The following is a 27,418-nucleotide window of genomic DNA, read 5'->3' on the forward strand; positions in this document are numbered from 1 at the left end:
CGGTACTCGTCAAGAACCCGGAACGGCTGCTCCCACGAGCAAATCGCGGTGTGGGATGACCAGATCTTGATACGGCTGGGGCCGCATCCACTCATTGGGTTGCTTGGGCTGGCGGTAATCCAGGTCCGGTCAATGCCTTGGGCAAGGACGGTTGAGGGGGCAGGAACAACCTCACGAGGACAGCGTATGCGAGATAAACAAGAAAAGGGGCCTCAAAATACTCGCAAGACCCGAATCATCTTGGGCGCGATAGGGTGGCCGGGGACGGGAGGACGCAGGAAGGACAAGGGGCGACTTGGCGAATGGGGAATTTGGTTTCGGATGAACGAAGGTGGTCGACTGGCGAATCTGACGTGCATGAAACGAGCGATCTGTCGGCGGCCAGAAGCGGGATGGAAGGGTATTCTGGTACCGTGACTGGAATCTTCAAGGGGATGGCGGGCGGTTGTGGCACGAAATCATCGTGATACCACTCGGGCGGCGCAAGTGGCTGGATCTTTCCAGCAGCGTGGTAGAGGCCAATTTAGAGGCCGGGTCTCCCACACCAGACGCGGCACAGAAGACGGGGTGGAAATGGGCGGGATAGCTGTTGCATCAAGAAGACGTCGCGTCGTGAATGCGAGCCCAGTGCATGGCGTTTGCTGCTGGAGAGGCCTCTTGTCATGTGCGACGTCGTCGACGGTCTCCAATTATCGTGCATCGCCCCTAGCTGGCCGAGATAAAACCTCGGTCATGTGGCAAAGTAAGAGGGAGGTCTATCAACGGTGAGTGCGTGTCGACGAAGGCGAAGTCAGCGCTGAAGAACTTGACCGAAACGTGGCCTTTGCAATTGACCTCTCGTGGTGCAGTCCGGCGTTCAGGAAGTCGGATGGATGCTGGAGGTTCACCAGTCGGTCTGTCGATAGCCCCCGGTCAGCATTTGGACGGTAGCCGTTAAATTGACGGGGTCGTTTTGTTATTTTGCCCGCGCTAAGCCCGTCAGAGGCAAAACTGTCTGTGCGCGCTGAGGTAAGCAGAACCGCTGTACTAATATAATTAACGCATTATCGCCTAACTTCAAAAACCTATAGAAAAACGAGGAAAAATCGCAAAAATAAAAGCTCAGCGGGCAGGTTACGAAGTTAGGGTTAGGAAGTTAGGTGTTATGGTTAGGGTTAGGCGTTAGGTTATTGTTAGGGTAATAGGATCTGTTAATAGGTTTGTAGAGATGTTAAGAACACCGTCAATTTAACAAAACGACCCCGTCAATTTAACAGTATCCCATTTGGACAGGCCTTTGGTGCGGCGGCGGCGACGAGGTCGCAGGTGCAGGACGGTGGCAGGAGAGCGGCTCGGTAGTGGGCGATTGGCTGCAGCGATGGGAAGTGGTGTCGAGGTTGTCGAGGGAGGTGGTGAAGCGGGTGGTGTGGGTTGATGCTGGTTGGGCTGGCGGGGGTTGATTGGGCCCTGTGATGCGTTGGCATGGCGTGCCAGCCTCGTGGAGGACGCAGATTGGATAGCGGGCGACCAGGGCAGCCCTCAGCACGGTGCGGTTGGTTGGTGGTCGTGGGTGCTGGAGGTCTCTTGGGGTCTGGTCTGGAGGAGAGGACGCAGACAAGCAAGCAGGGTGGCCGAGCATGTAAAACAAGAGGGCCAAAGGCTATGCATGCCAACTCATCCAGCGGCCAAAAGCAGAGGTAATTTTTGACTGATGCGCGTCGGCTGGACCGCTGCCTGCCCTTGTCAGTTGTTCGCTGTCGTTGCATGTACCGCGGTATTCGTATCGTCCGTCGGTGAAGCTTGATTTGTCTCACATGTTGAGAGACACACGACGAAGTGGACGGCTAGCATGGCATGGCATGGCTAGGAGCATGGCATGGAGCGGCCGAGGGGCTGTACGGTACTCTCTGTCTGTATCCTCACAGGTGCATCAATGGAGATGTGTACTCCGTACCGCATGCATCCCTTCTCTGGGCCCCGAGATACGGAAACGCATTCGCTGTTGCTGCAGACCGCCTCTGCCTCTGCCTCTGCCTCTCTCTCGTCTGGCTCTGCCCCCGGGGCCGAAAGAAATACTGCATTTGTGCAGCTGTATGTGTGCCTCCGGTTCCAGGCGGGTACAGCTGGCCATCTCGCAGGGCAGCAGTCATCTGCTATCTGCTGCATGGCCGGTGGCGCTGGCGAATAATTGACGAGTACGTATCTGAATCGGTGCAGCGACAGGCGTGTCAGACCTTGCACGACAGGACAGGCCGACGGGCAGTGAGACGCGATGGCGAGGAGGCACCGAGGCAACGGACGGGAGGCACCTCAAGTGACTGCTGCTGTCGTGGAGCGTACGGCAAGCGACAAGCGACAACTTGACAAGGCGACGACGACGGTGGTTGTCCGGTTGAAGAAGGATGAGGTGGTGAAGTACTCTGCAGCAGACCCCAATTCAGGCAGCTCCCTGTCTTTTCGGGCCTGTCTGCGTTGTCTTTGGGGTGAGACAAGGACAGCTTAAGCAGAGGAGATGACGATGGCGAATTCAATAAAAAGAAATGTCATGCGGTCGCTGTGGTTGGCCCCGACTGCTCTGGGTCGGTCTGGGTACCCACGATAGTCCATGATCCATGATAGCGCTCGTCGAGACAGAAGCAAAACAAAAGCAAAAACCTCAATGTCTGTCTCTCTTGTGGTGTCAACGGTTTGATGGTGCTGATGCTGGTGTTGGTTCTGATTAGTGATTGTGATAACGGCGGCGGCGGTGGTGGTGGCTGCCGACCAGGACGGGGATTCGATTTGTTGAATGGGAATTTGAGCGTTGGCCATTGTGTCTTTCCTCTGCTGTAATTCTTTTTTTTTTTCTTGTCTTCCTCCTTTCCTTCTAGTGCGGGTGTGCGTTGGCGCTGGCGTTGGCGGCGACCGTTTTCGTCCAATCTCTGTTCCCACCTCACCCGCAGCTGTTGGGTTGGGTTGGTGCAGCTGCACCTGCCCTGCAGCGCCTGCTTCTTCTTGTCCTTCCTCCATTTCGCGGGTTTTGTGTGCGAAGTGTGAAGTGGCAGGTGGGAGAGGCGCGCTCTGTCCGTTGCTTCTAGCTGTGTTTGGTCTAGGCCCGTTTCCCTCCTTCCCCCTCGGTGCCCTCCATCACTCGCCCAGCCCTTACCCCACGCCGCTTCCTGCCTCCTCTCCTCGCCTCGCCTGAGGTAAGCTTCCACAGACGTTCCTTCTTCACGGGGCGGGAAATGCACGCCTGCCCTGAGAGAGATCAACTCAGGTCAGGTACCTGGGAAGGAGGCGCCGTGTATTTCGTCCGTACCTCCTGCCTCGCGTCGTGATTATGTGTGTACCTGCCTTGGAATATTCCTCACTCTGTGCAGCTGCGAGTGGTCATCCATGCCTTCCCTCCAAATAACCAGAGGCAAGTAAGGCAAGTCAAGGATCCGCCAGCAGTTCGCAGCAGTGCCATGGTCTATCCCTCCACATCAGTTTTGGGAAATGGAAGGAACCACATGGACCTAGGCACTGCGCGAAGTTCCCTCTGCGCTGGCTTCACGTTTTGGCTTCTCCATGGCTCCTGGCTCCGAGGCCGCGCCCATTTCCTCACAGCGAGGTCCCTTCCATGCTTAACCGCTGGCCTCCTCGTGCCCGGTCGGTCCTGGTTCCGGGGAGCGGCCCCATCAGGTTGGCCCCTGTTGACCCGACGGTCCTTGACCAAAATACCGGTGTCCAGCGAGTCGGGCGTGGAGATGGTGGAGGGGAAGGGGAGGGCGGTGGTGAGCTGTTCCATTGCAGTCCAGCTGGCGCCGGCACTGACCAGGTGTGGTGCAGCTGCCCACTTCTCGCCTCTCACCTCAGCGTGGGCTCCCTGCTCTTTCCCGTAGCGTGGTGTTACTGTTGCTGTTGCTGTTGCTGTTGTCGTCGTCGCTGTTGCTGTCGTTCGTTCCTGCTCCACGTCTCCTCCTGCACGTCGCCAGGTCGCTTCCTTGTACCTGGTCTGCCTCAACCGCCTGGTACCTGACCAACGTGACGTACCGCGGTACCTTCCCTCCAGACCAACCCAAATGGAACCAAGCCACCCCTTGCTGTTGCCGTTGCCCGTTCCTTGCCTTTCCTGACCGTGCTGTGCCTCCCACTTCTCTCTCGCCTTGCGACCCTTGTCCTTCTTGTCCCGTCCCTTCCTCCCGAATACCTTAAACACAAGCCGCGACCAGACCTTCCGCTCTTGCTACCAAGGCGTATTTGTTTTCCTTCTTTCAGGAACCTCTCTCAACACCAAGCAACTTTGCTTCCCGACCTCGAGCGTCGACACTCGACCGAGCCCGAATCCGCGAGGAACTGGCATTGCGCCGGCCTCCCCATCTCTTCCCCTCCCCTCTTGCCGCCCAGTCTGCCCCGCCGAAGCAGACTTCAGATCCACCACCACCACCAACGAGGACGAGCTTCGTCCCCAACAGCGCACATCCCACATCAGACGGTCGCGACAGCACAGCTTCCGAGTTGCGCCACAGCTGCTGCTATTGCTCAAGCTGAAGCTGCCCGCCTGTCTTCCCACCGATTCTTCTAATGTTCGCATTATGATTTCCATGCAGCGTTCTCTTTCATCGCCCGTCCGCATAGTGTCTGCTCGTACGTCGCACACCCGCTTGCCCTGGCGCCCAACCACGGCTTCTTGCTTGTGTGCGCCCCCATGCTGACCAACGCTGCTTGTCCGCCGCAGCTGCTTCACAAGATGGCGCGAACCCCCCGCGATCTCCGACTCCTCCCTCCGAGAGTTACAATACCTCCTTCAGATCTCGCCGTCAGCAGCGATCTCCAAGTCCCACACAAACCCCCGAGGCTGTAGCCCTGCCCGTCCGCCGAAGCGAAGACGTGCCCCGAAGAGGCTCCCACCAGAAACCCGTAATAGCCCAGGCTGTGACGCCCACTGCTTCGTCTCCTGTCAAGGCCACAATGGAAACTTCCCAGGAGGACACGCCCTCACCGGTCGCCGAAAAGACAGCTTCACCAGCCGTCCGCAAGGCCCTGCTCCCAGATCCCTCTTTGTACACGAACCCTCACATGGCCCCCGAACCCGATGCCACAACTTTGGAGGAACTTGCCCACCTGGTAAGGTTGTCCAAGTATCAGGAGCGCAAGCGCGCAAACACAAGGATTCGTTTGCAGAGGAATCTCATTTCTACAGCATTGTCTGCCCGTTTGAATCGCTGTGGTGAGATTGCCCGGAAGAACTTGGTCGATTGCTTCCGCTCCGATGACAAGAAGACCTTTTCTGCCCTCTTCAACGCCATTCACGATGTGCGCAAAAGCTGCGACGAGTTGCGTCGTTACGCGCTCTTGGAGCCGGAGCTAGACTCGCTGCAATCACCGGCCTTGGCCTCCTCGGAAAGCCTGGAAACCCCACCCAAATCAACGTCGGGTGCCAGTTCTCTTGGTTCTATGACCCCTTTTCTATCTGAACTGCCCGCATCTATTCGGGAAATATTTCTCAACTTTCTGACCCAGATCCGGACAAACCCAGACTACTTGGCTACGAGGTTGTGTTCTCTAACACCCGCAGAATTGAACGCTTTTACCAGTTTCCACCAAGGACTTGAGCCTGTTGAATCTGTGCTGCCTTACCATGGCCGCTCTAACACCCGGGGCCACATGGGATCTAGCAGCCGAACGCCCGCCCACCTGCCCACTGCAATCGAGCGCCTGCTCTCCTTCCAGAGGCACGATCCCCTATCGGCTTTAGTACACACCTGCTTCGCCAACTCTGCTGGACCTGACAGTGCCGAAGACCGGAGGCGCACCGAGATCTGGGGAACGGCCTTGGCGCGGCTCATCACGGAGTCCAAGTCTGCCAGCGAGCCCATGCTGATATCTGTTCTCAATGTCTGGACGGCCATGCGTGACTGGTCTGGAAAGTCCAACATGGAGTGGTACTTGATGAAGATCCTTGAGGATGGCGCATTTCTTCTGGACAAGGCCGAGGACCAGCATGGAACCCGATTCAACCTGGCAGACTGGACTTCCAAGGACAGTATCGCTGCTGAGGAATTCTACGACCGTGCCGTCAACGAACTGTTTGAAATCATTGATGACGAGGACGCAACAGGCATTCCCGAGGGCCTTATCGAATTGGGCAACGCAATCCTGAGAAAGCTAGACAACAAGCTTGTCGAAGGCACTCGCAATTGGTTTGTATACAAGTGGCTCTTCTCAAGCTTTTTACTTGGCGTTGTCATCCACCCGGAAAGCCATGGCCTTATGGGCGAGTACCACATCACCGAGTACGGGCGTCAGAAGATCCTCAAACAGGTTGCCATGAGGGCGTCCCAGCTGGTTGTGGAAATCACCTGGAACAAGAAGGGAACTGTTTCTACCCCACCCAAGATTCAGGAGCACGTTGAGAGTATTCTGAACCGCTTCAAGCGATCCCGCTCTCAGAGGCCCCCGCCTCGGCTACTTCCCGCTCGCTCCATTACCTCCCTCCGAGAGACTGTTGAGGTTCACCCCTACTTGGTTGTCAGCCCCGCTGACTTGGTCACTCTGGTGAACGCTCTGTTCCCTGAGCGTCGTCCCATGTCTCAGTCTAGCGGGCTGAGATCCGGTGCACCATCTATTTCTGGCTTCTCCGCAATCTCACAACCGATCTCCATGGCAGGCAGTCGACAAAACTTTGAAACAGCCTCCATTCTCAGCACGAGTGCATCGTCGGTTCTCAGCGATGCCACGACGTCTCGAGAGACGAACATAGAGGAGCAACGGACTGGCTCACCCCAACGGTACTCGCCCCCTGTTTTGGATCCTCTGTCTCAACGACGACTCAGCAACTACGAAGACGACGGCTACCGCCTTCGCTTTGCTTTGCGAGAAATGACTTCTCAGGTTGGAATGGATGTCATCCAAGGTTCCTGCCACCCGTGTGCCGAACGTTGGGCTGTCTTGTTCATCTCTGCGGATGGAAACAGCTTGTCCAGCCAGATGACTTACGATCCAGACGAGGAAGTCGAAGAGGAGGAAAACTCCTCGACGAGTGATACTGACGATGATGAGATTGACGACAAGCCCGAACTGGACAAGGATTACCATCAACTCCGAGACTCCATCCTGAAGCTCGTTGAGGACTATGAGATACCCCAGAGTATTGAACCCCAAGGTGGCCGGGCCCAATTCAGTAACCGCGCCACTGGCATCAAGAAGTACCGATCGAAGAACAAGATTATCACTGCTGAAAAGTCCACACCCAGCAGGAATCCCTATCGCCGGCGCGAGATCGAAGCACAAACAAGTCAAGCCGATTTACAAGCCAAGGAGACTGCGCCTGCGCAAGACTCGGAAAATTCCGAAGGCCACGAGACTGAGCCGCCCTCCGTCCTCGTTGCCATGCTGAATGCAGCGTCCTCCCAGTCACGAGCCCAAGCAGATTTCGTCTCAGCGCACCTTTATTGGAAGACCTTGCAGCAGCTCAATGCTCTCAGCTCAGAGTCTCTCAGGCGCAACGGCTTTGCCATCCTTCTGAACATCTTCTCTCGCGGCCCCAGAGACTCCATCCGCCGTTGCGCATCTGCCATCGAGGAGTACGACGCGTGGCTCGTCTGGTTGAAACAGAGCCAAGAGCGTCACGAAGGTCTTATTGAGGCCATGATGAAGAGATTGCGTGCTCTTCGTGACAAGATGTGGTACGTCACTGACGTCCGCAACTCTGCGCCTTACGAACAGAGTCGCAACATTTGCGCAGCTCTCAAGACGATGGGAATGCCCCGGCGTTACAACTCCTACCAACGCAACCGTGCCCATCTGGCTCGAGCACCCGCATCCAGTTACCTGTACCGCACTGAGACTCAGATCATGGACCTGCTTGCAGCCTCAGAAGAGCAGGGTGGCCCCAACAAGCTGAGTGACGACCAAGCGGATAAGACATCACGCTGGCTTCAACAAGCTGGTGTCGAGAACTTTTGCTGCGGAGAAGAGAGGATCCACAGATTCACCTGCGAGGTGGACACATGTATCTCCAAGTTGATCGGAGAGTCCATCATGGACGGCCCAGTCCTTTGGTCGAGCGAGCTCTACCAACGCGACAGGCGCAACCTGGAAACCAACAACAACAAAGGTCCCCGCGACAGAGAACACAACTGGGACGATTCTGCTAGCGTCATGAGCGACCCCGAGCGACGATTCATGTCTACTGGTCGTCCCAACTCTGTTCGGGATCTCCGAGCCATGTCAGCTCACAATTCTAGTCAGCAGTCCTTCGACTCTGGCAGCTACCGTTTCTCAAGGGCAAGCACCGTCTTGTCCGACATCGTCGATGGACCGGACTACTTTGGCGTTTCTTCGCCTGTCCACACCATCGACTCCAGTTCTACGTTCTGGTCACCTTTCCAGTCGGCCATCTCACCGAGCTCTACCACATCTCGGGCCCAGTCTCCCACGACAAGCGTGACAAATCTGTCCGCCTCCTTCCAGCAACACTCCCTTGGCTCTCATGCCAGTCACTCCATCGGTCGACCAGGCACCTCGGCATCGTCCAATGAGACGGTGCATCAACAGCGACTCTCCGAAGAGAAGGCCCGTTTTCTCAACGAGCTGCGCCAGACTTTGGTCAGTCTTCTCCTCTCTGATCTCGGTACGCTTGTCTTTGCTCGCGGCGCAGAGACTGATGATTGGTTTTCGACTTTGGGCCAAGAGTGCATTGATCGACGCGACTCGCTCGACAGACGAGCACGCCGGATGGGCAAGTCAGGCAAGCTGCGTGTCATTGAGAAGAAGAAGAGTTTTGGAAACTTGCGAGGAGCCGGAGAAACCGACAAGAACTCCGAGACGACGGAAACAGGCAGCACTCCAGGCAACGACAACTCTGCAGCCACCACTGAGACCATCTCCACCCGTTCCAAGCAGCCTGCCAAGGAATCGACCCCCGAGTTCCCCTTTAAGAAGGCCTTCCAACGACTCCTCCGCATGTTCAGCGTTCACCCCAACCCTCACGCCAAACTGGGCGCTCTTTACGAGCTGGAGCAGCTCATTGTCGCTTCTCTAGCTACTGGTTCCAAGAAGTCCCGACTTGGATGGAACCGGTCCGAGTTCATGTCACCCGCAGCCGACGAGTCCACCGTCAACAGTCGCTCCAACCCTCTCGAGGAGGTGATTGACAATGTCAGAGAGAGGCGGTCTCATGCTCTCCAGCAATTCCCTCTTAACTCCCCGCCAACTGTTGGTGGCCAAATGAGACCAGGCACTTCTGACGCTCGGACGGTTGCCTCGAACAGCGCGACGAACAAAGACGCCATCACCAATGTCCTCCGAACTCTCTTCCGCGACTCTTCTATCCGTCCCAAGACGCTTTTCCGTGACCTGCAATTCATCGCAGCTTTTGTCAACCCAACAATTCTGGACAACACCGAGAAGGGCACTGCCTTTTGGGATACTGGTCTTGCAGCGCTAGGCCTCAAGCAAGAGGTCTGCCGTACCATGATTGAGGTAGCGGACGAGGTTCAAGGCGTCTACACCAGCACTCGCAAAACCACAAACGATACACAACTTCACGATACCGAGCGGCTGGATACCGACTCGCCTCCTCCTGTCACCACAGCATACAGCTTGGCGCAGGCAGGAAAGATGTGGACTATTACAGCCAAGGAGGGTCTTCCCACCGCTCAACGTGAGCTGGCCATCTTTTACCTATCCAACCCCGAGCTTGTGGAACGCACCACGCTGCCTCTGTCTAAGCCTCGCGAGGTCTTCAAGCAAGCCGTCATGGACAAGTACGCCGGCACTTCCGGACGCAGCGGTCCAGGTGCCAGCAGACTGTATGCTGCAGACCGAAGCCGGGCTTCTGGCGGCTCCTCCAGTTTGGGTGCTGTCGGCGCTCAGCATCCCGGCCAAGACTCGGGGCTCAAGGATGGAGATGTCCGCAGCGACCCCGCACTCATGTGCGTGGCGGTCCACTTCTTCCAGGCGGCAGAGCAAGGCGGCGATGAGCTCGCCACGTCCTTCCTCCGCCAAAACGAGTTCAATGCAATGGCTTAGGCTTTGCATAGAGGTGCGAACCATTTACGTTTATAACTCTTGATATTGATGCATTTTCCTTTCGCCAGCTGCGCCGGGGGCGGGCTATTTTTTAAATGACTCTAGGAATTTCACGATGGCATGTGCGGTCTCATTTATCATGGCATTTACATCGGCATTTACAGCGGAGGTCAGTATTGTAGGCATGTCGTCGCTTGACAACTGGACAGAACACGTGCTCGAATGCTTTTCGTTTCTTTGATACACTCAACCCATGTAGACAGTGGGACATTAGCAGCGGGCATATGGTTTTGGAGGATATACCACTTCGTATGATTATGACTAGGATATGAAATATAGGCTTGGGTTAGACGATTACGAATGCCACATGTTTTTCTTTCAAGTGACTTGCCCTTGCTTTTCAATGCAATTGTGAACGCCAGTTCGATGGGTTGTGAGAGGAGAACAGCCGGCTGTAGAGCTCCGCCGTCTCATCCGGTCGGCTTTTGGCGTCAATGGCCCAAGCCTAATGCCACATTATCGCCATTCAGCCTGGAAATCTCTGGCTTACACCAATCAGTGTTTCTCAACCACTCGGGAGCGCAAGAAAGTCTGGCGGCCATCCCAGGTCCTCGCCTTCATCGGTCCTTTGCCCCCACAGCTACCGTGTGGAATGGTTTGATAAGCTTTTTGAGTCTCCACGTTCGTCTACAAAGTCATTCTGTTTCCATTCGCGTCGAATGATTGCAGGCAGACGCGTAGGGACGATGGAGTGGATGGTGCCGGGGTACGCTCGTGTTGATGCATCGCAGGCTGACAGGGCCAGGGTGCCCCGCTCTTGATTCGCGACGCGCCGCGCTGGAACGCGGTGACTTGAGGCGTAGGGAAAGCAATCATCCGCTACGACTATCTCGTTTGGTTGTCCAGCTCTTGCGACTGAAGTATGAGTTGCGAATGGGTGTTTAAATACTTTTTCACGCTCGAAATTGTGGGGTTCCGTGCGAGTAACGGTGGTGCTTGCGTGCCCCTATTTCGGCAGACATCCCTTCTGCGAGGATGGGACTGGGGTCGCGATCCACGCAGGCGGCAGGTCTTTCATGAGTGTTTGTGACCATATCCCAAGTAACTTCAAACGGCTTAATACTTAAAGAGAACTTTTCGTGTTAAGCCTGACTGTCAGACGATGTGTTCACTTGATATCCGGGATGTTTTGCTTGGAGTGATGCCATGGGCTAGCTAGATTGGGGCTATCATGCCCTACACTGGTGGGAGAGTTGAGACTCGTCGCAGTAGAGATTTCCAATTCTGTGATGATATTAATCCCTACTTCTTCCTGTGTATTCTCTCAGGATGATGTTCTAGAAATGTGGGAAGGCAGTCAAAGGATACTCGTGTCAAAATGATAGTATTGAGGAGCTATTGCAGAAGGACGCAGGGAAAGGCCAAAACATACAAAAAGGTCTATGAACCTAACCCCACAATCGTTGCTGGAGTCAAGTAGGTCCAGGATCGTGTGCTTTAAGTCTTTATGAACTTTGAAAGGTAACTATAAGCATTCAGCTAGACACCAGGGGACATGGAAGAGACTAGGGTGTCGGACTTCACTCGTGCTGCTTGTGCTGCACGGGCTAGGAGAAGAAAACCCGTGGCGATGTTGATATCATGACTACCATTCCCTGGTATCCGCTGCTGAGTATCTAGGATGTGCTCCGACGCCGTCTCTTGCACATATCGACGCTGTCTCGTATTGAAGAATAATAACATGAGAATAGAGAGTCAGAACAGCGGCGCCGTAGGTTGAACCCCCGACATAAAACTTTACACTCGAAAAAGAGTAAAACGTATTGTCCATGTGTACTAATTATCTGAGCCCGGGGACTACTGCCTCAAAAGCATAAAATTGTGTTGCTGAATTTTCCCTGAGTATGAATCCTATGGCTCTGATATACTTGTGAGCGCGCAGTTAAAACCAGAGGTCTCCTCAAATATCCCAACGCAGACTTCTCGTGCTTTTGTATCCATTTTTATGTTTACAAAGCACTGCTTACCTCTTTAGATTCAAATCATTCGCATTAGCAAATTGCTTCTAGCGCCGCCGCAGACTCTTTAAATTTTCTGAAGTGTCAAAATAAGTCTGATAAAACAATTGCAGACTGGTGGAGTATCGAAAATCATTTTGTACCTCTTCTACGAGTTCCTCCTTCACGTACACGGGTGTGAATACGGTGAGGTCAAAGCCGAATAGCAGGTACTAAATCATCTTTCGGTTGGAAGGGTTTGTCAGAGAGATGTCTAAATATAGGTCCTCCCTTCGACGGTAAATATGTCGATCACTGTTGATGAAGCAGGCCTATCTCGGAAGCTGGGAAATCGTCCGGAGATATCATGCAACTTCGTAAATAGAATTTGACATTGGATGGTATTAATAGACAATCAACTGCAACTAACAACAGAAATAACACTATGGTTTAACTGCAGCTCTATGTCTAATATTCTAACAGCTAAGAAGAATGTACTGAGCCTAATCAGGAGTCACATAATTAAAGTTGCGCGTACATGATCGCAAGCCTGTGCTAAAGCAATAAGAACTTTGAGGCTTGACGATTAGGCCAGCGAGTGCGTTAGTAAACACTGTTGTTTACTATCTGCAATGAATTCGTCAAGAATGATTGAGTGCCAAAAGTACGTGAGAGAAAGCGTACTCGATTCTTGCCATGCGAAGATCAAGAAGACATGTCGATCGACGTCGACATTGAGTGTCATGACAATTTTGTGCACGAATTCAATTCGCAACCAAGAACAACTTCAAAATGTCTCAGATTAACAAAATATTCGAATTCCTTTGGAGTTGATCAAAAATGCTAGAGACCAGGAACTTCATCTTGATATGTCTAGATTTGGCTTGACAGAATATTGTCCATCTTTATGGAAACCCCGTTGATCCGGCATGCGTCCTGAGCTGTCTCCGAGGGCGGCTCTGGTCCCAAGGCTGGGCACCTCCACTATTGAATATCTGAGTAGTGAGTAGTGATGTTTCAGACTCGCACAGTACACAGTGAGCTATGAGAAAGTGAATATGTGGCGCACAGAGGGCTTTTCCGTTGAAACTCGGAATCTCTCCCTCATCACGAATTCCGACACTGAGGTTTCCGGCAACTGGGACTTGACACGCGCGTGTGGACTGTTGTGTCTTCCGCGCTTGTTTAAAGTGACCAATTGCTGCCGCTGCTTTTTGACCACCTACAGTCACCGTTGGCATTGCGTTTATGACGATGTATCATATGTCTCCTTATCACAACAGTGGTAGATTCAATCTGCCCGTCCGGTCCCTATGATGTATTCGTTCCTGCGGTTCCCATAGTCACTTTTACCATCATGCCAAAGCATACATCTAACACTATTCGATTTTTGGCTGAGAATACCTAGCACGAATGTTGCCACATAAGTAAAAGGAACCGCGGCAATCCAGAAGTCTCGACGATCCAATTTCAAATGTATTTCCAGCAGCTGCGTGTTTGGCAGGGTGAAGACAATCTACACCTGCATGACCGTTTCCCCTTCTCTGCTCCATGCCCGACAAAAGAGCCCGACAAGAGAATCAACAATAGACTTGATTCTCGTTTTCGATTCTATCACCTGTGGCCACGCGTTCCGAATCAAATTGATTCGTCCAGCCTACCAATTTTCACTTTTGCAACGAAACTTCTCATCGCATTGTCACCTCATCTGGTGTCATCTTACCGCCCTGACGGCTCTCATTATCCGTCTAGGCATGTGGGCGCAAGTATTGACGCCCTCAGAAAGCGGAAGTTACCGTATGCCACTCCCAGTCGATTTGGTTGGGCGCTACTTCGAGCAAGTTTAGTCAATATTCGTAGCCCTGGCTAACATCTCGAGGCGGATTCGCTGCATTCTCACGACCCTCAAGGAAGTACGCAACTCATCATGCTATTCCTCCTGAGTGATGCATCCGGATATCCGGGTCCCGCGGGTCCTCCTCCACACTTTCTTTTGGGTATTTGGGTAACTTCAGTGTTTAGATGAGTCGCCGATCTTCACTGCGGGTTATCCAAGGTGACGAATCTCTCCCACATTCCCCGGGGACATGCCTGCGCGCTTAAGTTCAATTTGCTCCATTTAGCCTGAAAACTTGGCTCTTTTTAGCGTATCATATTCTACGCGTGCAGCATGGCTTTCCTAGCAATCTTAGCAGAGTCAAATTATTCAAGGCGATGGGAAGCCTTGTTTACGTTTTGTTGTTGTCACTATGGCATCACAACATTGTGGTATGAAATCACAACATTCGGTTCCTTGTCATGTTTGTCAGCACCTTTGTAACCACCAAGCCAGTGATGCAGTAGTATGACAGACATTTTGTTGCATGACTTCTGCGGGAAACCAGCTTAGGCTTTCTCATTATTTCGAAACCGAACGGTAGAAACATCGTAGAGTCTGCCTTACCTCTAATACTGAAACTCCCGGCCAGTAAACTCCTGTCAGAATTCGTAACCTCAGTCCAAGCGCAGCGGGTACCAGCTTTCAGCTGAACTTCCGACGAACCACCAGTTTCTCAGAACCCTACAGCAATCCCTATTGTGATGACGACGCACAACGATGCAGTGAAAAAACACTCGACAAATGGATAGCTTGTTGTTGAGGGGGTTATGATGTGTACGGTGCCGATCATCCGATGTTCGAGAACAAGTCCTCCAGTCCCAGCGAGGGCTTCGTCATCTACACCGCCGCAGTCGATCACCATATAGCGGGTGAGTTAATAGTTGGTCAACGCAGAAGCGGCAGTCGGTGCCAGCCACAGCGATTCTGCTCCAATGGTGACCGAGGCAAAAGTGGTCCTCGTCTGCCCTAGAAGGCTTCGCGCTAAGGCAGTCTGCCAACAGACTTCTGGGGGGAAATTGGAAGCATAATTTTTAGAGCGCAACTTTTTCTGCTGCGGCTGGCGTTGTGGGCTCACTGACGACTGCTTCTGGCAGGTCCCCCGGTCTCAGAGTCTCTATCGGGACAATGGACCGCGAAAAATTGGGCATCGTAGAGTGTTGACCCGCGTGGACGGAGGGGCTCCCGGGCCGTGGAAAGGGGAAAAGAGCAAAAGGGCAAAAGGTTCTCCTGAAAAAGTTGTCCCCTCAAGGCACAGGGGTTTCCGGGACCTATTTTGGGATGTGGGGGTGGGGGAATAGGCGTCGGGAGCCGCAAAGCTTGGGAGGGTGCTAAGCAGGGGTCTCCCTCTACGGGAAGTCCACCACGGACCGTCTTCCTCCTGCGCCACAGGGCTGTCAAGCCAACGGCTGCAGTACCGAGATCGTGGTTCATGCATTTTCCGTCTCTTTTGTCGTGGGAATCGGATGTTGGTCGGTTGTCCGCCACACGGGATACCCATCGCTCATTCCATCCCGATGACATCTGTCAATTGACTGCCCAGATGGATATCCCGGCACGGGAACTCGCTCTCGCCCCAGTAATACTGATTCAGGAACGGGTTTGTAGCAATTCGGCTATTGATTGTCTTTTTACACTGGGATGTACAGGGCAGAAAGGGATGTTTCACGCCTTTAGCTAAGCCATTCAGACGAACTAAGGAAACACGCCCACATCCATGGGCTTGTTCCGTGAATTCCCCGGCAATGTGGACTCTCAGCATGATCCCGAACCGCCACATTATCAGATAATAGAACGCATCTTATCGATTACCCCTGGCGGATCGTGACGAAGGCCTCACGTCTACAGGGTGACATTCGGGACCGTGCCCCAGTTACCAGCAAGGTTATCCGCAGAGAGGCTGAGTGTCGAGCCTCTTCGACGTCGTCGTAAGCTTCACCACATGGTGGACTTGCAGAGTTGAACGTGGTCCATCAACGTGGATCAACAAGACATCATCTTGATGTTTGCTGTGTTCAGGAGAAGCTCATCTCCAACATAAAAGACATCCTTTTCCACCTCCAGATTCGATTTTCTTTTCTCCTCATCACACAGCACACTCAAGCATCAATCACTCAACTCAACAACCAAACACTTTCCGCTCTTCAGCACCAACCACTCTCTCACACTTCACTCACTCACTCAACAACTTTTTCAAGTTCTTCAACTTTTCCAACCCACCAACCTTCAAAATGCAGTTCACCATCGCCACCATCATTGCCTTCGCCGCTGCCGCCCAGGCCGGCCCCCTCGCTCGCCGCGACCAGTGCAACGCCGCTCCCTCCGCGGCTGCCAACGCCGACGTCGCTCCCTTCTCCCAGCCTACCGCTGCCACCGCCGACGCCTGCCAGAAGCTCTGCGAGGCTGACGCCTCTTGCCAGGCCTTCGTCTTCGGCCTCCCTGAGTCCGGCAACACTCCTCTCTGCTGGCTGTACAACGTTCCCGCCGCCCAGATCCCCACCCAGTCCAACGCCAACCTGAAGGTCTTCGACAAGGCCTGCACTGGTGTTCCCACCACCGCCCCTACCCAGGCCGACAACGGCTCCTCCAACAACGGCGCCGCCACCAACAACGGTGATGCCAACGCCAACAACGGCCAGAACCAGGACCAGCCCAAGAAGCGCAACGTCTGCGGCGCCGCCCCTACCGGCCCTGCCACCAGCGCTCCCACTCCTCTCCTGACCCGTGAGGACATCACCACCCAGGACGCCTGCCTTGCTCTCTGCAAGCAGACCTCTGGCTGCCAGGCGTAAGTCTCAGACTCTTCTCACTCCTCTCTCACAGAAATCAGACTAACAACCATCACAGTGTCGAGTTCGGCAAGCCCTCCGCCAACGAGCCCGTTGAGTGCCGCCTCTTCAACGTCCCCGCCTCCCAGCTCCCTGCCCCCACCGACGGCCAGACCTTCGTCGCCTTCGACACCGCTTGCTAAATGCATTCGCCACAACCTCGAAGCCTAGCCAGCTAGCCCAGCGACCTCTGAGTTCGCGACGATGAAGCCGACCGGGCCTGGCAGCGACTTCGCCAAACACACACATGACATCAAACCAGCTTGGGTGTTATGGGGGATGACGGATGATGTACACCACAAAAACCATTTCTTTTCTCTTTCTCTCTCTCTGTCCTCTTTGTCTTTCCTATGGTCACGGGCAACGTCTCTCTTTTTCCTTTTTTCTCTGAATCTCCTATAGAACATCGGGTCAAGAGCATAAGTGCCGTTTTGAATTGAAAATCGAAGCTGCTGTGCGCTTTCTTTAAAATATTGGTTCCAAATGCATCGGTGATTTGACAGTGACTCGTAACTTGAAAGCGCAATAAGCTTTCTATAACTTGAGAATCTTAACCGCGCAGCAATACACACTTTTTTCAGCCTTCTGATTCCGGGTCTTCAGCAACTCCCTCAAGCTCAACACCAAAATTGAGGTGTTGCTGAACCGACGCAGCCGCGACCAGAGCAGCCAGGCCTGAGTACTGAGTTCCGACATCCAGTTCACTTTCATTGAAAGGGTCAGTCCAGCGCAAAGAGATCTGTCCGTTTCTTGAACCATTCTTCCACAAGGCCTCAGCGTTTCGTTCCAAGAACTGTCGATAGATAGGATGGGGGCTTCTCTTTTGAAGCGTTGCCAGCCCATCAGTAAATATCCCTTTGAACAACCTCTGGTCCCCATCGCATGGTTTGCCAGTCGTCTCGCAAGGCTCACGGAGAATACCCCGCTCGTTGACCAAATTTCTGTTCTCTAGCACAGCCTGCGCAATCCTGTTTGCATCATCCAAACAGCACCCACCAGGCGTCGCTTTGTCAAGTTCAACAAGTGCCTGGAGAATAACCCCTTGGTTGTACGTCCAGGTTGTTCCCATGTCGTTCTTGCAACGATCATCCAGCCCATTGTTGATGATTCCTTCCGAGTTGATCATATCGCTGTTCTTGAACCAGGACCAACCCTTCTGTGACTCATTGAGATACTTGTGCTTTTCCGTGATTGTGGTTGCGCGGTTGGCTAGGTGGGCTGCGACGCTGAGATAGAGCTCGTTCTGAATGGCCCCGAGATACGGATGAGGATCGCTCCTCCTCCATGGGATTCCGCCATCACACTTCGTTCCCCAGGCATCCGTCATGTTATCAAATATTAATCTGGCCGTCTCAAGGTACTCTGGCATAAAATGTTCAGTGCCCTTGGTCATATCTGAGGCCTTGATGAACGCCAAAGCCCACCAGCCGCCGTCGTCGTAGTAGTCGTTGGTGAAGTTACCGCCACCCTTGCCCTTGTTCGTTTCGTATGTATGCGCGACAATCGCCGTGATATTCGACTTTAAGCTCTTATCAATCGTGGCGAGATTGAGGAGAGCCGTTAGACATCGAGCAGACTGCCACCAATGATTCTCATCCGGCCAAAGGCCGAGACTGGCGTTGTAGTTCCTGGTTTGCAAAACCTCGGCTGCCTGTATTGCATGCTTCAGGAAGCTAGTTTGCGCGACTGGCTGGATTTGATTCAGTCCTGAAAACGAGAGGAACCTCGCGAATAGCATCCTGTCAGCCTTAGGCGATATGTGCCATTCCGGCTTGTGGCCTTTCCTGTTGTTGATCGGGTTTGAAATAATCCAAGGTTTTCATGCTTCCTCCATCGAGTTTGCGTGTTCCCGACTTCCCCATTTCTTAGCTCAATATGATGATGAAGTTCTGACACTGCCTCTCAACGCCCGACGTAACCGCAACCAAATAGACTTTCGGCCTGCCATGATTAAGCTTTCAATAAAAAAGCCAAATCTGTAGCTTGTGTCGTCTGTCTAGAACAATTAGCTGGGGTTTTGTCGGGTAGCTTCAAACTTAATTCCATACCTAAGCAGGAATAAGGGACTGAACCTGTTGCATCTCTTCGGTAATACAACCAAGCTGCTGCCGTGCCGCATCATCATGCGAGTATCCATCACAAATGGTTCCAAGAAGACCAGATGTTCTCGGATTGCTCTAACATCACTGGAAGAATCCCAGCTTGCACATGGAGGTATCGACCAATGCTTATGCCTCCGCGCGGCGGAAACCCCATGGACAGTCGCAATCATAGAAAGCTTGAGAGGGAAGGAGTACATTGACTGTGTTAATTTCTGACGATAGTCTGACTACCACAATCTTTTATTCACAAATTACGTCAATTCGTTCTTTTTAAACCTTTCTCCTTGAACTCGAGCTCAAAGCAGCCAGTACCCCAAATGGGTGGACAAGCCGGCCGGGTAAGTGGGCGTTCAGGGAGACTTATATTTGGCCTTTCACTCTCACTGTCGTTGATGATACAGCAAAGAAATACATCCAGCTTTTGCATGTGACGGAAAAGAATGTTTCTCTTTCTGAAGTTTCAGTCTTGGTAGCTTCTTGGTCGGCGATCGATCTGTCCGCAGCACTTTCGTCGCCTCCAGTCTCCAAACCATTCCCGCATTATTCAACGTTGTATAGAAAAAAGATAATGAGAAACACTCATGCATAAGGAGTAACCCGTCCCCCGTAACTGTGAAGACGACTCAGGTTGTTGCTTGACACAACGGAGCGCTTCCGTTTGAGCTAACCTGAAGCCTACAGCACTCACAGCTAGCTACATTTTGCTTGCAGTATATCGGTGGTTTTCAGCCTTCTGGTATAATTTATACCAGCACAACGGAGTCTTTACGTCTCAGAGAAATGTCTTATAGCAGGCCTTGTGATGTGCGGCTAGTAATCTCCCATCAAGAATGTTTGCTTCACCGCATTCTAGTTATTAGGCTTTCACAAAGCGAGCAAAGAAACAACGGCTACAAGAGGAGTTGTGGACAGCATAAGGGGCCAGAATATCTTCAACGACGCATTTGTATTCTCTGTGATCTATACCCAGTAGCTGCTTATTGCATAATGAATACGTGTATGTTGCAGTTCCCAACTAAATCCAAGTTTCCTAGCTCAACAATTGGCAGCAGAGATGACCGGAGCATACACTTGTGTGACGGGATCCTCAAGAACATCATTCGCGTACCTATGTTACTCTGATGGTCATAGAGAGAAAGTTTGCTTTGCAATGTATTTATATTGCAAAAGTCAAGGAACACTGATATTAAACACACACTCTTCAGTTTCCAGCCATGCCTGTTAGATTTCTATTGCAGGCTGAGATGTTCCTTGTTTATTATAATATTTGAGACACTTACATTCTGATCTACGACTGGGAGACTCAAAATGGCAAATCTTCCCACCTCGTGATTTAACCTAGCAGCGAAGTAGTTTGATCGAGGCTTTCCCCTCGCCTTTCAGAGACCGGCACAGAGCCGTCACCACTACCTGCCGCTCAGTTGGTCTTTCCTGTCATTCTTCATCATCTGGTGTAGATTCAGCGGCAATAATCACCGAAGGGAAGAAGACGCGAGCATGTGGATGCGCGATATCATTACGTTCTTGGCTACCTAAGTATACAGTCTCAGTTTCCTCAACAATCAGCTATATTGCTGATGGCATGGCGTCTACGCTATGTTCATCCATCGACATTGCCGGTTCTTGTTATAAAAAAAAGTTAAACGACAGATCAGCCTTAAATACCCAAAGAAACGTGCAATGGTTGCATGGGAGCCAGTCACTTCACGACACCACGACGTTCCCCAAGTACTTAAGACACCACCTGCAACAACATATGGCCGGAACAACAAATGCTTTCTCCATCTTCGACTCTTCCACAGAGACTGGTAGGCAACGTGCGTTGCCTTATGAGGACCTCAAATCGTTGTGCGCTTGCAGAAACAGGATCCCAAAGCCGTATACGTCGCAGCGTCCTTGTTCTGCCTTTCCCTTTCGACGTTTTATGTGTGGTGGAATAAGAGGAGGCCGCCAGCAGAGTGATCATCGCGTTGCGGATAACCGAGCACAGATTCATCCGCAAGGCAACTACGTCCCTGTCAGGGGTAGCGACATTGCCCGAGCAGGAGAATCCAATCGCAATGCCACTCCTGATTGCTTGTGTCTGCCCCAACAAACTTCTATCTGATGTCTATCTGATGAATTTAAATAGGTAATTTGCATCAGCCTTGAGATATACCTCCGCACTCCTGCTGGACGGGGGTACGGAGACTAGCAAACTGCCAGACCCCATATTCCACATCCGCCCTCTTCAACGGATTAGACAACTCACAAGCCAGATATAAAACGCCTTTCTCACGCTGAATTTGAGAAAACCAAAGCAATGAAGCGATTGAAGTTTTCGTCTTTGACAGCGATGACATAGGTCAGCTGCACATCCATAACAGAACCTCAGCATCCGAACCAAACCCCTCCTTCCTCCACAAAGCAAGCCCCCAGCCTTCCCACCTCCGCCCGTCACCCCTGCCGTGCGGCGCTCGGAATACATATGCACCAGAACACGCCCAAGGCACCACCAAGACGCTAGCTAGACATGCTGACTGAATAAGAAGTGCTGGAGGCGCTGCATGGGCTCTTGGGGTTTGCCCTGATCCATAATCTGACGAAAGCCTTTAGACCACTGGGTTACATTGCCTGCCCGAAATGATCGGCTGTCGAAACGTCGTTTTCATACCCCTCGAAATGCTCGAAAGGTACAGACTGGATGGCGGAAAAAATAGCAAGTACGTGCTAAACGACATCTCGACTGTTTCAAACTCGAAAGGGAACAAGTCATTCTTACGATCAAGATCATCTGTATTTCTTCGTCTCAAGGTACTTTCTGACCCGAGATACTCGATACTAACTTGAAAGGTTCACGAAAACCACCATCGGCTTTGACCGAAAAGCCATGCAACACCTCTCCATAAGTTTCGTAAGCTTCCCCAGACGCAATCAGCGCCGCTTACACAGGTAGATATAACTATCTCCTAGACCGGAACGCCAATTTCTTTTTCATCCCACGTCAGAGCCATTCACATAATTCAGTTCCTCCTCTTACCATTACCATGGTATTAATAAAATCAAGCTTTTGATAACCGCCCACGTAAAAACCGGAAACAAACGACGAGCCTACTGTCCTCTTCCGAAGCGAATGTCAAAGTCCTTGAGCACGCTCATGATACTCGCAGCCTCGACTTCGATGGGCAGCCGCGACGGGGAGGGCAGAGTCTGGCCGGGCTTGGGCGCGGCACGCAACTTAGGCAGCCACGAGCCGATATCGTCCGCGGCCTTCTCAAAGTTCTTGTGGCTGGACAAGGTCTGGTAGGCCTCGGCGCAGCTCAGACTCAGGCCGAGCTTTTCCTTGGAGGGAAGACGAGGAGGCGCTGACTCGGACTTGCAGCATCCGCCTCCCGGTCCGGCACCGCCACAGCAGCCTCCGGAGCCGCCGCCCTTGCGCTCAAAATTTGCCGAGAGGGCGCGGCAGAAGAGGCCGGACTTGGGGTCAGCAAGGCACTGGGCGCAGGTTCCGGGGCCCTTGGGACCGCAGCCGCGGGAGATGGGGGCGGTGGGTTGAGTGGTCTGCGGACGAGGACGGAGCTTGACGGCACCGTCGGAGTCGATCTCCATGGGTGGAGGGACTGCGTCGTTCTCTGAGGGGGGAGGGGTGGTTTGCTGTGAGTAGGCGGGAGGAGGTCCGTAAGGGGTGGTAGCTGGGGGGCCGAGCGACATGGCATCCTCGGCGCAGACGCAGTAGCTTCCGTCCTTACAAAACCCACACGAGTCCTTGAGGGACATTGAAGGAAGTGGTTGGGGCTGGAGGATCTGAAAGGACTGCTGCGGCGGCGCAGGCGCCGCCTTCTTGGAGAACATGGCAGTAAAGTCGATCTCGGTCTCCTCAGCATGGGCCGGCTCGATGCGTGCACGCTTCTCGGAAGAAGTCACGGCCGAGGGAGAGGGTGCCCGCTTGAGATCTGACATGATGGCATTCTTGATGGTGTCCTCGAGACACTGGCAACGACCGCCAAGGGTGCAGCCTCCGCAGTCGGCGAGGGGGGCCGCGAGAACGTCATTGGCACATTGGCAGTTTCCATCAGGGCCGCATGACCCGCAGCCAAACGGGGCCGGCGAGTCTTCCATCTGGGTAGAGTCCTCAGGGGACACGATTTGAGAGATTGAAAAAGGCTGGTTCGAGTGGCCAACCGACGGAGTCGGGGGTTCGTGGTTCATGGTGACTGACGAGTCCCGGCGGATGGGTGACAGCTGGCGTCTAGCAGTCGAGGGCTGGTCTTGCATGCGTCTCTTCTGGCCTTCAAGCTCCGTCTCGGCCTTGACGCGGTCCTTCCTCTCGCGCTCCAAAAGGGTCTCCAGCAGGACGCAGCGGGACTTGAAGGACTGCAGCTCCATCTCCAGACCGTGGACCTTGTCCTTGAGCTCCTTCTCCGTCTTCTCGTAGACATCGCGCTGCTCGTCGAGCTGCTCCTCCAGCTCGCCAACCCTGGCGGCCCTGCGCTCACGGAAGGCACGCTGGGCGGCACGGTTCTGGGCCTTGCGCTTGGTGGGGGGCGTATCGGTGGCAGGCTTGCGTCCGGGCTTCGGGCGGGGTGGGATGACCCATTCCTTGGTGGTCATGGACATCTTGGGAGCAGCCTCGGCGGGCGGAGGGCTAATTACTGAGGCCATAGACATCTTGTTGATGGGCTGGGGAGGCCTGGCTGAGATGGCGGGTGGTGCGGCGTTTGGTCGGATTGCTGGCAGCTGATGCGGGTGGGAGGCATTTGACGGACCGCTGCTGCCGGGAGTGGACGCACCGGGGGTCGAGGCCGTCGGCGAAGCAGCGGTTGGAGTAGAGACGGCGGACGAGGGAGCGGAGGGCGAGTAGACGCTGCTTCGTCGGATTTCGGTGGGTGGTGAGTTTGCGTTGGCGTTGACGACGGGAGAAAAGGTAGAGGAGGAGTGGGAAGAGGCGGAGGCGGAAGTGGAAAGACCTGAGGGCGCCATCATGGAAGGGACGAACTGGACGGACGGGCAGGTGCAGGTGGCACGCTCAGCAGGGCTACCGCAGGCGGGGATCGGTACGGGCGCTCATTCGCTGGCGGGCGTGGATGGGTGGACACTGGCAGCTGGCTGTCAGGTGGTGGTGGGACCGTCAGGTGGTGCACAGTTGTAGTGGTAATTGTAGCGTGCCCGGCTTGCAGAATGTTGGTAGCGGGAGTTTAATTCCGAGGGTACGGTTCGGCGAAGTGGTGACGCTCGGCTGAAAGAGATAGGACGACGCTTTCTTGGTGTTTTTAAAATTTTGAGGGAAGATTGAAAAAGATGAGAAGAACAATCTGTTGCTGTTGTTGCGCTGCGAATCCTCGATTGTAAACGTTTATGTTCTTGGACTGAGAGTCGGCTTTCCCTCTCGGAGCGAAATCGGCGATGTTGAGCTGATTGCGTCGAGATGCAGCGATCTGAGCTGATGCCGAGCAGATTTCCAGCAGAAGACCCCTACAGAGACTGCACAGCTGATAGGCGCAGCGGGTGCGGGCGACGGGCAGGTCGAGCGAGGAGGGCTCGGAGACGTGGTGACTGAGTTGTTGTGTAAGTGAGGATTAGGAGTCTTGTTGATCGAGAGAGATAACGATCAAAGACGGCGTGTAAGACGACAGTGTCGGAGTGAGGAAACAAGGTCCCAAAAATTGGCTGTTTTTTCCGGTGCTCGGCAAGCGGGCGGTGGGAGAGGAATGTCTGGTTGGTTTGAGGGACCAGAAGCGGCACGAGGGGATTGGAGGGAGGGAGGGACAGCTGGAGGGGAGAAGGGCGGACTGGACGGGGGGGTTCGGGGGGGACGACGACATTGAAAAGGAATTTTTGATCTGATTGATAAGATTACCCTGCTCGCAAACACCCCACTCAGGGCCAGCGCTAGCACTCTTTTTTTACACTGTTTTTCTCGTCTTCAGCCACTACTGCGGTGTCCCCAGATACGTACCCCCGGCTCCCACCCAGCTCTCACCAGGTGCTCCCAGACACCCCGACACCCAAACACCACAACGCCCACAGTGTGCAGCCACTGGATACCACGGAAATCTCCAGAGCCCCCAGAATGCCGGGCATGGCTGTGATGAGGACCTGCCTGCTGCTGGGCCCCTGACCTGCGTGGTGCGTAGGTTGTTGTTGACCTTGGAGGAAGTAATCGGGTCGGGTCATGGAGACGGCGCATCGTTCGATGGCACAGGGCAGTGTCCGCCACTGTGTGTGTTGAGCCTGCGATCTCGGAACTTGTCCTCGCTGGGGCAGCACAGCCCGACTTCTCCCACGCCTGTCCTCAGGTAGTCCACACTCACCATACTATGTGCCGCAAAACACGGATCACCGCGCCCGTTGACGAACGACACTCCACCGCGGCCGTTGTCCTCAGTTTCCATGGCGTAAGATCCAACCAGAAAAGAACCCCTCACCCGTCCACCACCGCCGTCTTCCAGTGCCAAGCTTCACCACATTCCGAGAATGGGGGTCCATCGCTATGAGCACCAAAGGGTCACAGTGGCCACTGAGGCTTGATCTCAGGGTCTGCCGATGTCGCAGCATCGGGATGGGGGATGTAACTCACCAACTGAACTGTCACAGTGTCGAGGGACCATGCCGCCTTCACCGACAAATAGGAACCGCCCTTTGTCCGATGACTCGTCTCGTATGCCGAGATGTGTAAGGCGACCAACCTTATGAGCTTCTTTTGATTCAATCTTCAGACGAGACCACGACAGAAGTGGCCGTACAACCTTTGGTGAATCGTTTGCTATCTGTGAGCTTGGACAAGCCGACCGAGAGTGTCGAGTCAGACTCACCATGAGGTAAGGTAATGACAGCAAAAAGTCAAAATTGGAGGAACAATGGCAATATGATTAGCCAAGGACAAAGGCGTCACAGAGTAAAAGGGTACAGACTGTACACAAAATTATCAGATCCTCTCGACGAATTAAAACCGAGCCGGGAATTTATGCCTCAATGGAACCTCGCACCGTCGCTGCAACCGCCGTCCGTGTCACGGCTATTCGTCCAATCGCCTCGGGGCAGTTCATCAGGGACAGCAAAGATCAGTTTGATCAGGAGGTACTTGATAAGATGTCACCACCCTCCATTCCATCTCGCCCTAATCCCCATTACAGTGCCTGCTGCTGCTGCTGCTCCTGCTTCAATGATTATCCACACCACCATTAACATCCATACATGATACCACACCATTCCGCTTCAGCCGCTGCTTCCCCTTCCTTCGTTCCGCCCAGGATACGCCAACATAAGCTCACATGAGATGCCGAATTTTCCCAACCCTGGCCCATCTTGCCTATCCGATAGCTTCTGCCCTTCACTCGTGCCTGGTGAGACTCAAACGGCTCCAGCGAAAAACTTCTCCGGTGGACACAGAGACTCGAAACGCATCTCGTTCAGATCGTCACGCCCCCCAAACCCCAAGCTGCAATGCACTTGCTCCTCCCACTCGCCCCCAAAATCCAACAAACTTGCGCAATCAGATCGGCCCTTCATCCACATTCGAACTGATCCAAGTGGAGGCTACCATGTGGGAGACCGGAGAACATGACATATCGTGCCAAGGGAGAGCGCCAGTCCAAGTGCTACCTACTTCACGACCTACGGTAATTGTCGGCGCTCATCACGCCTGGGAGCCTGAGGTACGGATAGCAGAAGTATGAACGCGTTTTTCTTCCCTCCCTCCTTGCAAGGGAGACCTGACCGCCGCCGAGTCAGGGGTACGGGCAATTCGGCCTCCGTGCCGTAATCCTCACTAATAGTTTCCTCTAGGCCTTGCTAGTGGTGAGTTAGAAACGACGCCTGTGTTCGTATCCAGGTGTTTTGTGTCGTATGTTTTGGGAGATGGGCGTAGGTAGATACAGTCAGACGCAGCCATGCATCTCCGTTGCATTCTGCATACCTATCCTACTGACTGTACAGAGTAAAGATCTCTACAGATCAACCACCGCCAATAAAGGCCTCTGGAATAGTGACACGTCCTGACAACCAAAAGCCGAACCAAATGCTCCAAAGATGCGCGCTCGGCATTGCCCAATCCAACTTGCCAAAAACCCAGAGGTTGCGCAACCGTGTCCACTGACACAGCTGTGGACACCGCCAGTGGAGCTCCTTCCCTGCACAACTGCACTGTCCAGGCCCCCTAAAATTCCCACAGTGATCTCTCCATCCCCGCGTAACTCGCCCAAAGCTGGGAGATGCCCACTCCTCCGACCACACGCCAATGTGAACCGCCCAATCGACATCACGAGCTGCACAACATCACTCTGCAGCAGCCACGCAGCAGAAAGAGGGGACTCATTAACCCAACCACCACACCACACCACACCAAACCTCAGATACCCAAAACCCACGACCGTGACACACTAGTAGAACGCCGCCGGTCCCTCCCAACAATTCCCGATCTCAGCTCCCACCGTCACCCTCGTGGCGGGTCCCATCTTTTTTTTTTCTGTCTTCATCAACTGGACACTGCGACCTTAATCCAGCCTTGCTCCGAGCTAAAACTACCTTACGCCGACGACGACCGACCGAGCCGCACCACTCCAGGGCTCCTCATCGTGGGAAAAGAAGGCCAATTGGCAACTGCTTGCGCCGGGAGCACACCACACCCATCACGACGCAGAGCCCCGAACGCGGAGCACACCC

The 27,418-nt window shown here is 53.7% G+C and overlaps 4 protein-coding genes across 4 annotated transcripts; 2 read left to right on the forward strand and 2 right to left on the reverse strand.

The window, feature by feature from the left end:
- Nucleotides 1-4,535: 4,535 nt before the first annotated feature.
- CGCS363_v005804 (uncharacterized protein) lies at nt 4,536-9,975 on the forward strand (the record flags this gene model as incomplete). The annotated part of the gene is made up of 2 exons (XM_036637653.1): nt 4,536-4,587; nt 4,679-9,975. The coding sequence occupies 2 exons, from the start codon at nt 4,536-4,538 to the stop codon at nt 9,973-9,975; spliced, it is 5,349 nt and encodes a 1,782-aa protein (XP_036498022.1).
- Nucleotides 9,976-16,079: 6,104 nt separating this feature from the next.
- On the forward strand, nt 16,080-16,819 carry CGCS363_v005805 (uncharacterized protein; the record flags this gene model as incomplete). Its single annotated transcript, XM_036637654.1, has 2 exons — nt 16,080-16,636; nt 16,696-16,819. The coding sequence occupies 2 exons, from the start codon at nt 16,080-16,082 to the stop codon at nt 16,817-16,819; spliced, it is 681 nt and encodes a 226-aa protein (XP_036498021.1).
- A 434-nt stretch (nt 16,820-17,253) lies between these two features.
- DFG5-1 (Mannan endo-1,6-alpha-mannosidase DFG5) lies at nt 17,254-18,414 on the reverse strand (the record flags this gene model as incomplete). Its single annotated transcript, XM_036637655.1, has 1 exon — nt 17,254-18,414. One exon carries the CDS (start codon nt 18,412-18,414, stop codon nt 17,254-17,256), a length of 1,161 nt encoding a protein of 386 aa, XP_036497816.1.
- Nucleotides 18,415-21,868: 3,454 nt separating this feature from the next.
- Nucleotides 21,869-23,740, reverse strand: hapX (bZIP transcription factor hapX; the record flags this gene model as incomplete). Its single annotated transcript, XM_036637656.1, has 1 exon — nt 21,869-23,740. One exon carries the CDS (start codon nt 23,738-23,740, stop codon nt 21,869-21,871), a length of 1,872 nt encoding a protein of 623 aa, XP_036498023.1.
- Between the last annotated feature and the right edge of the window lie 3,678 nt (nt 23,741-27,418).

Source organism: Colletotrichum siamense (assembly GCF_013390195.1).
Source record: "Colletotrichum siamense strain Cg363 chromosome Unknown KSG_Cg363_contig03, whole genome shotgun sequence".
Taxonomy (NCBI): Eukaryota; Fungi; Ascomycota; class Sordariomycetes; order Glomerellales; family Glomerellaceae; genus Colletotrichum; species Colletotrichum siamense.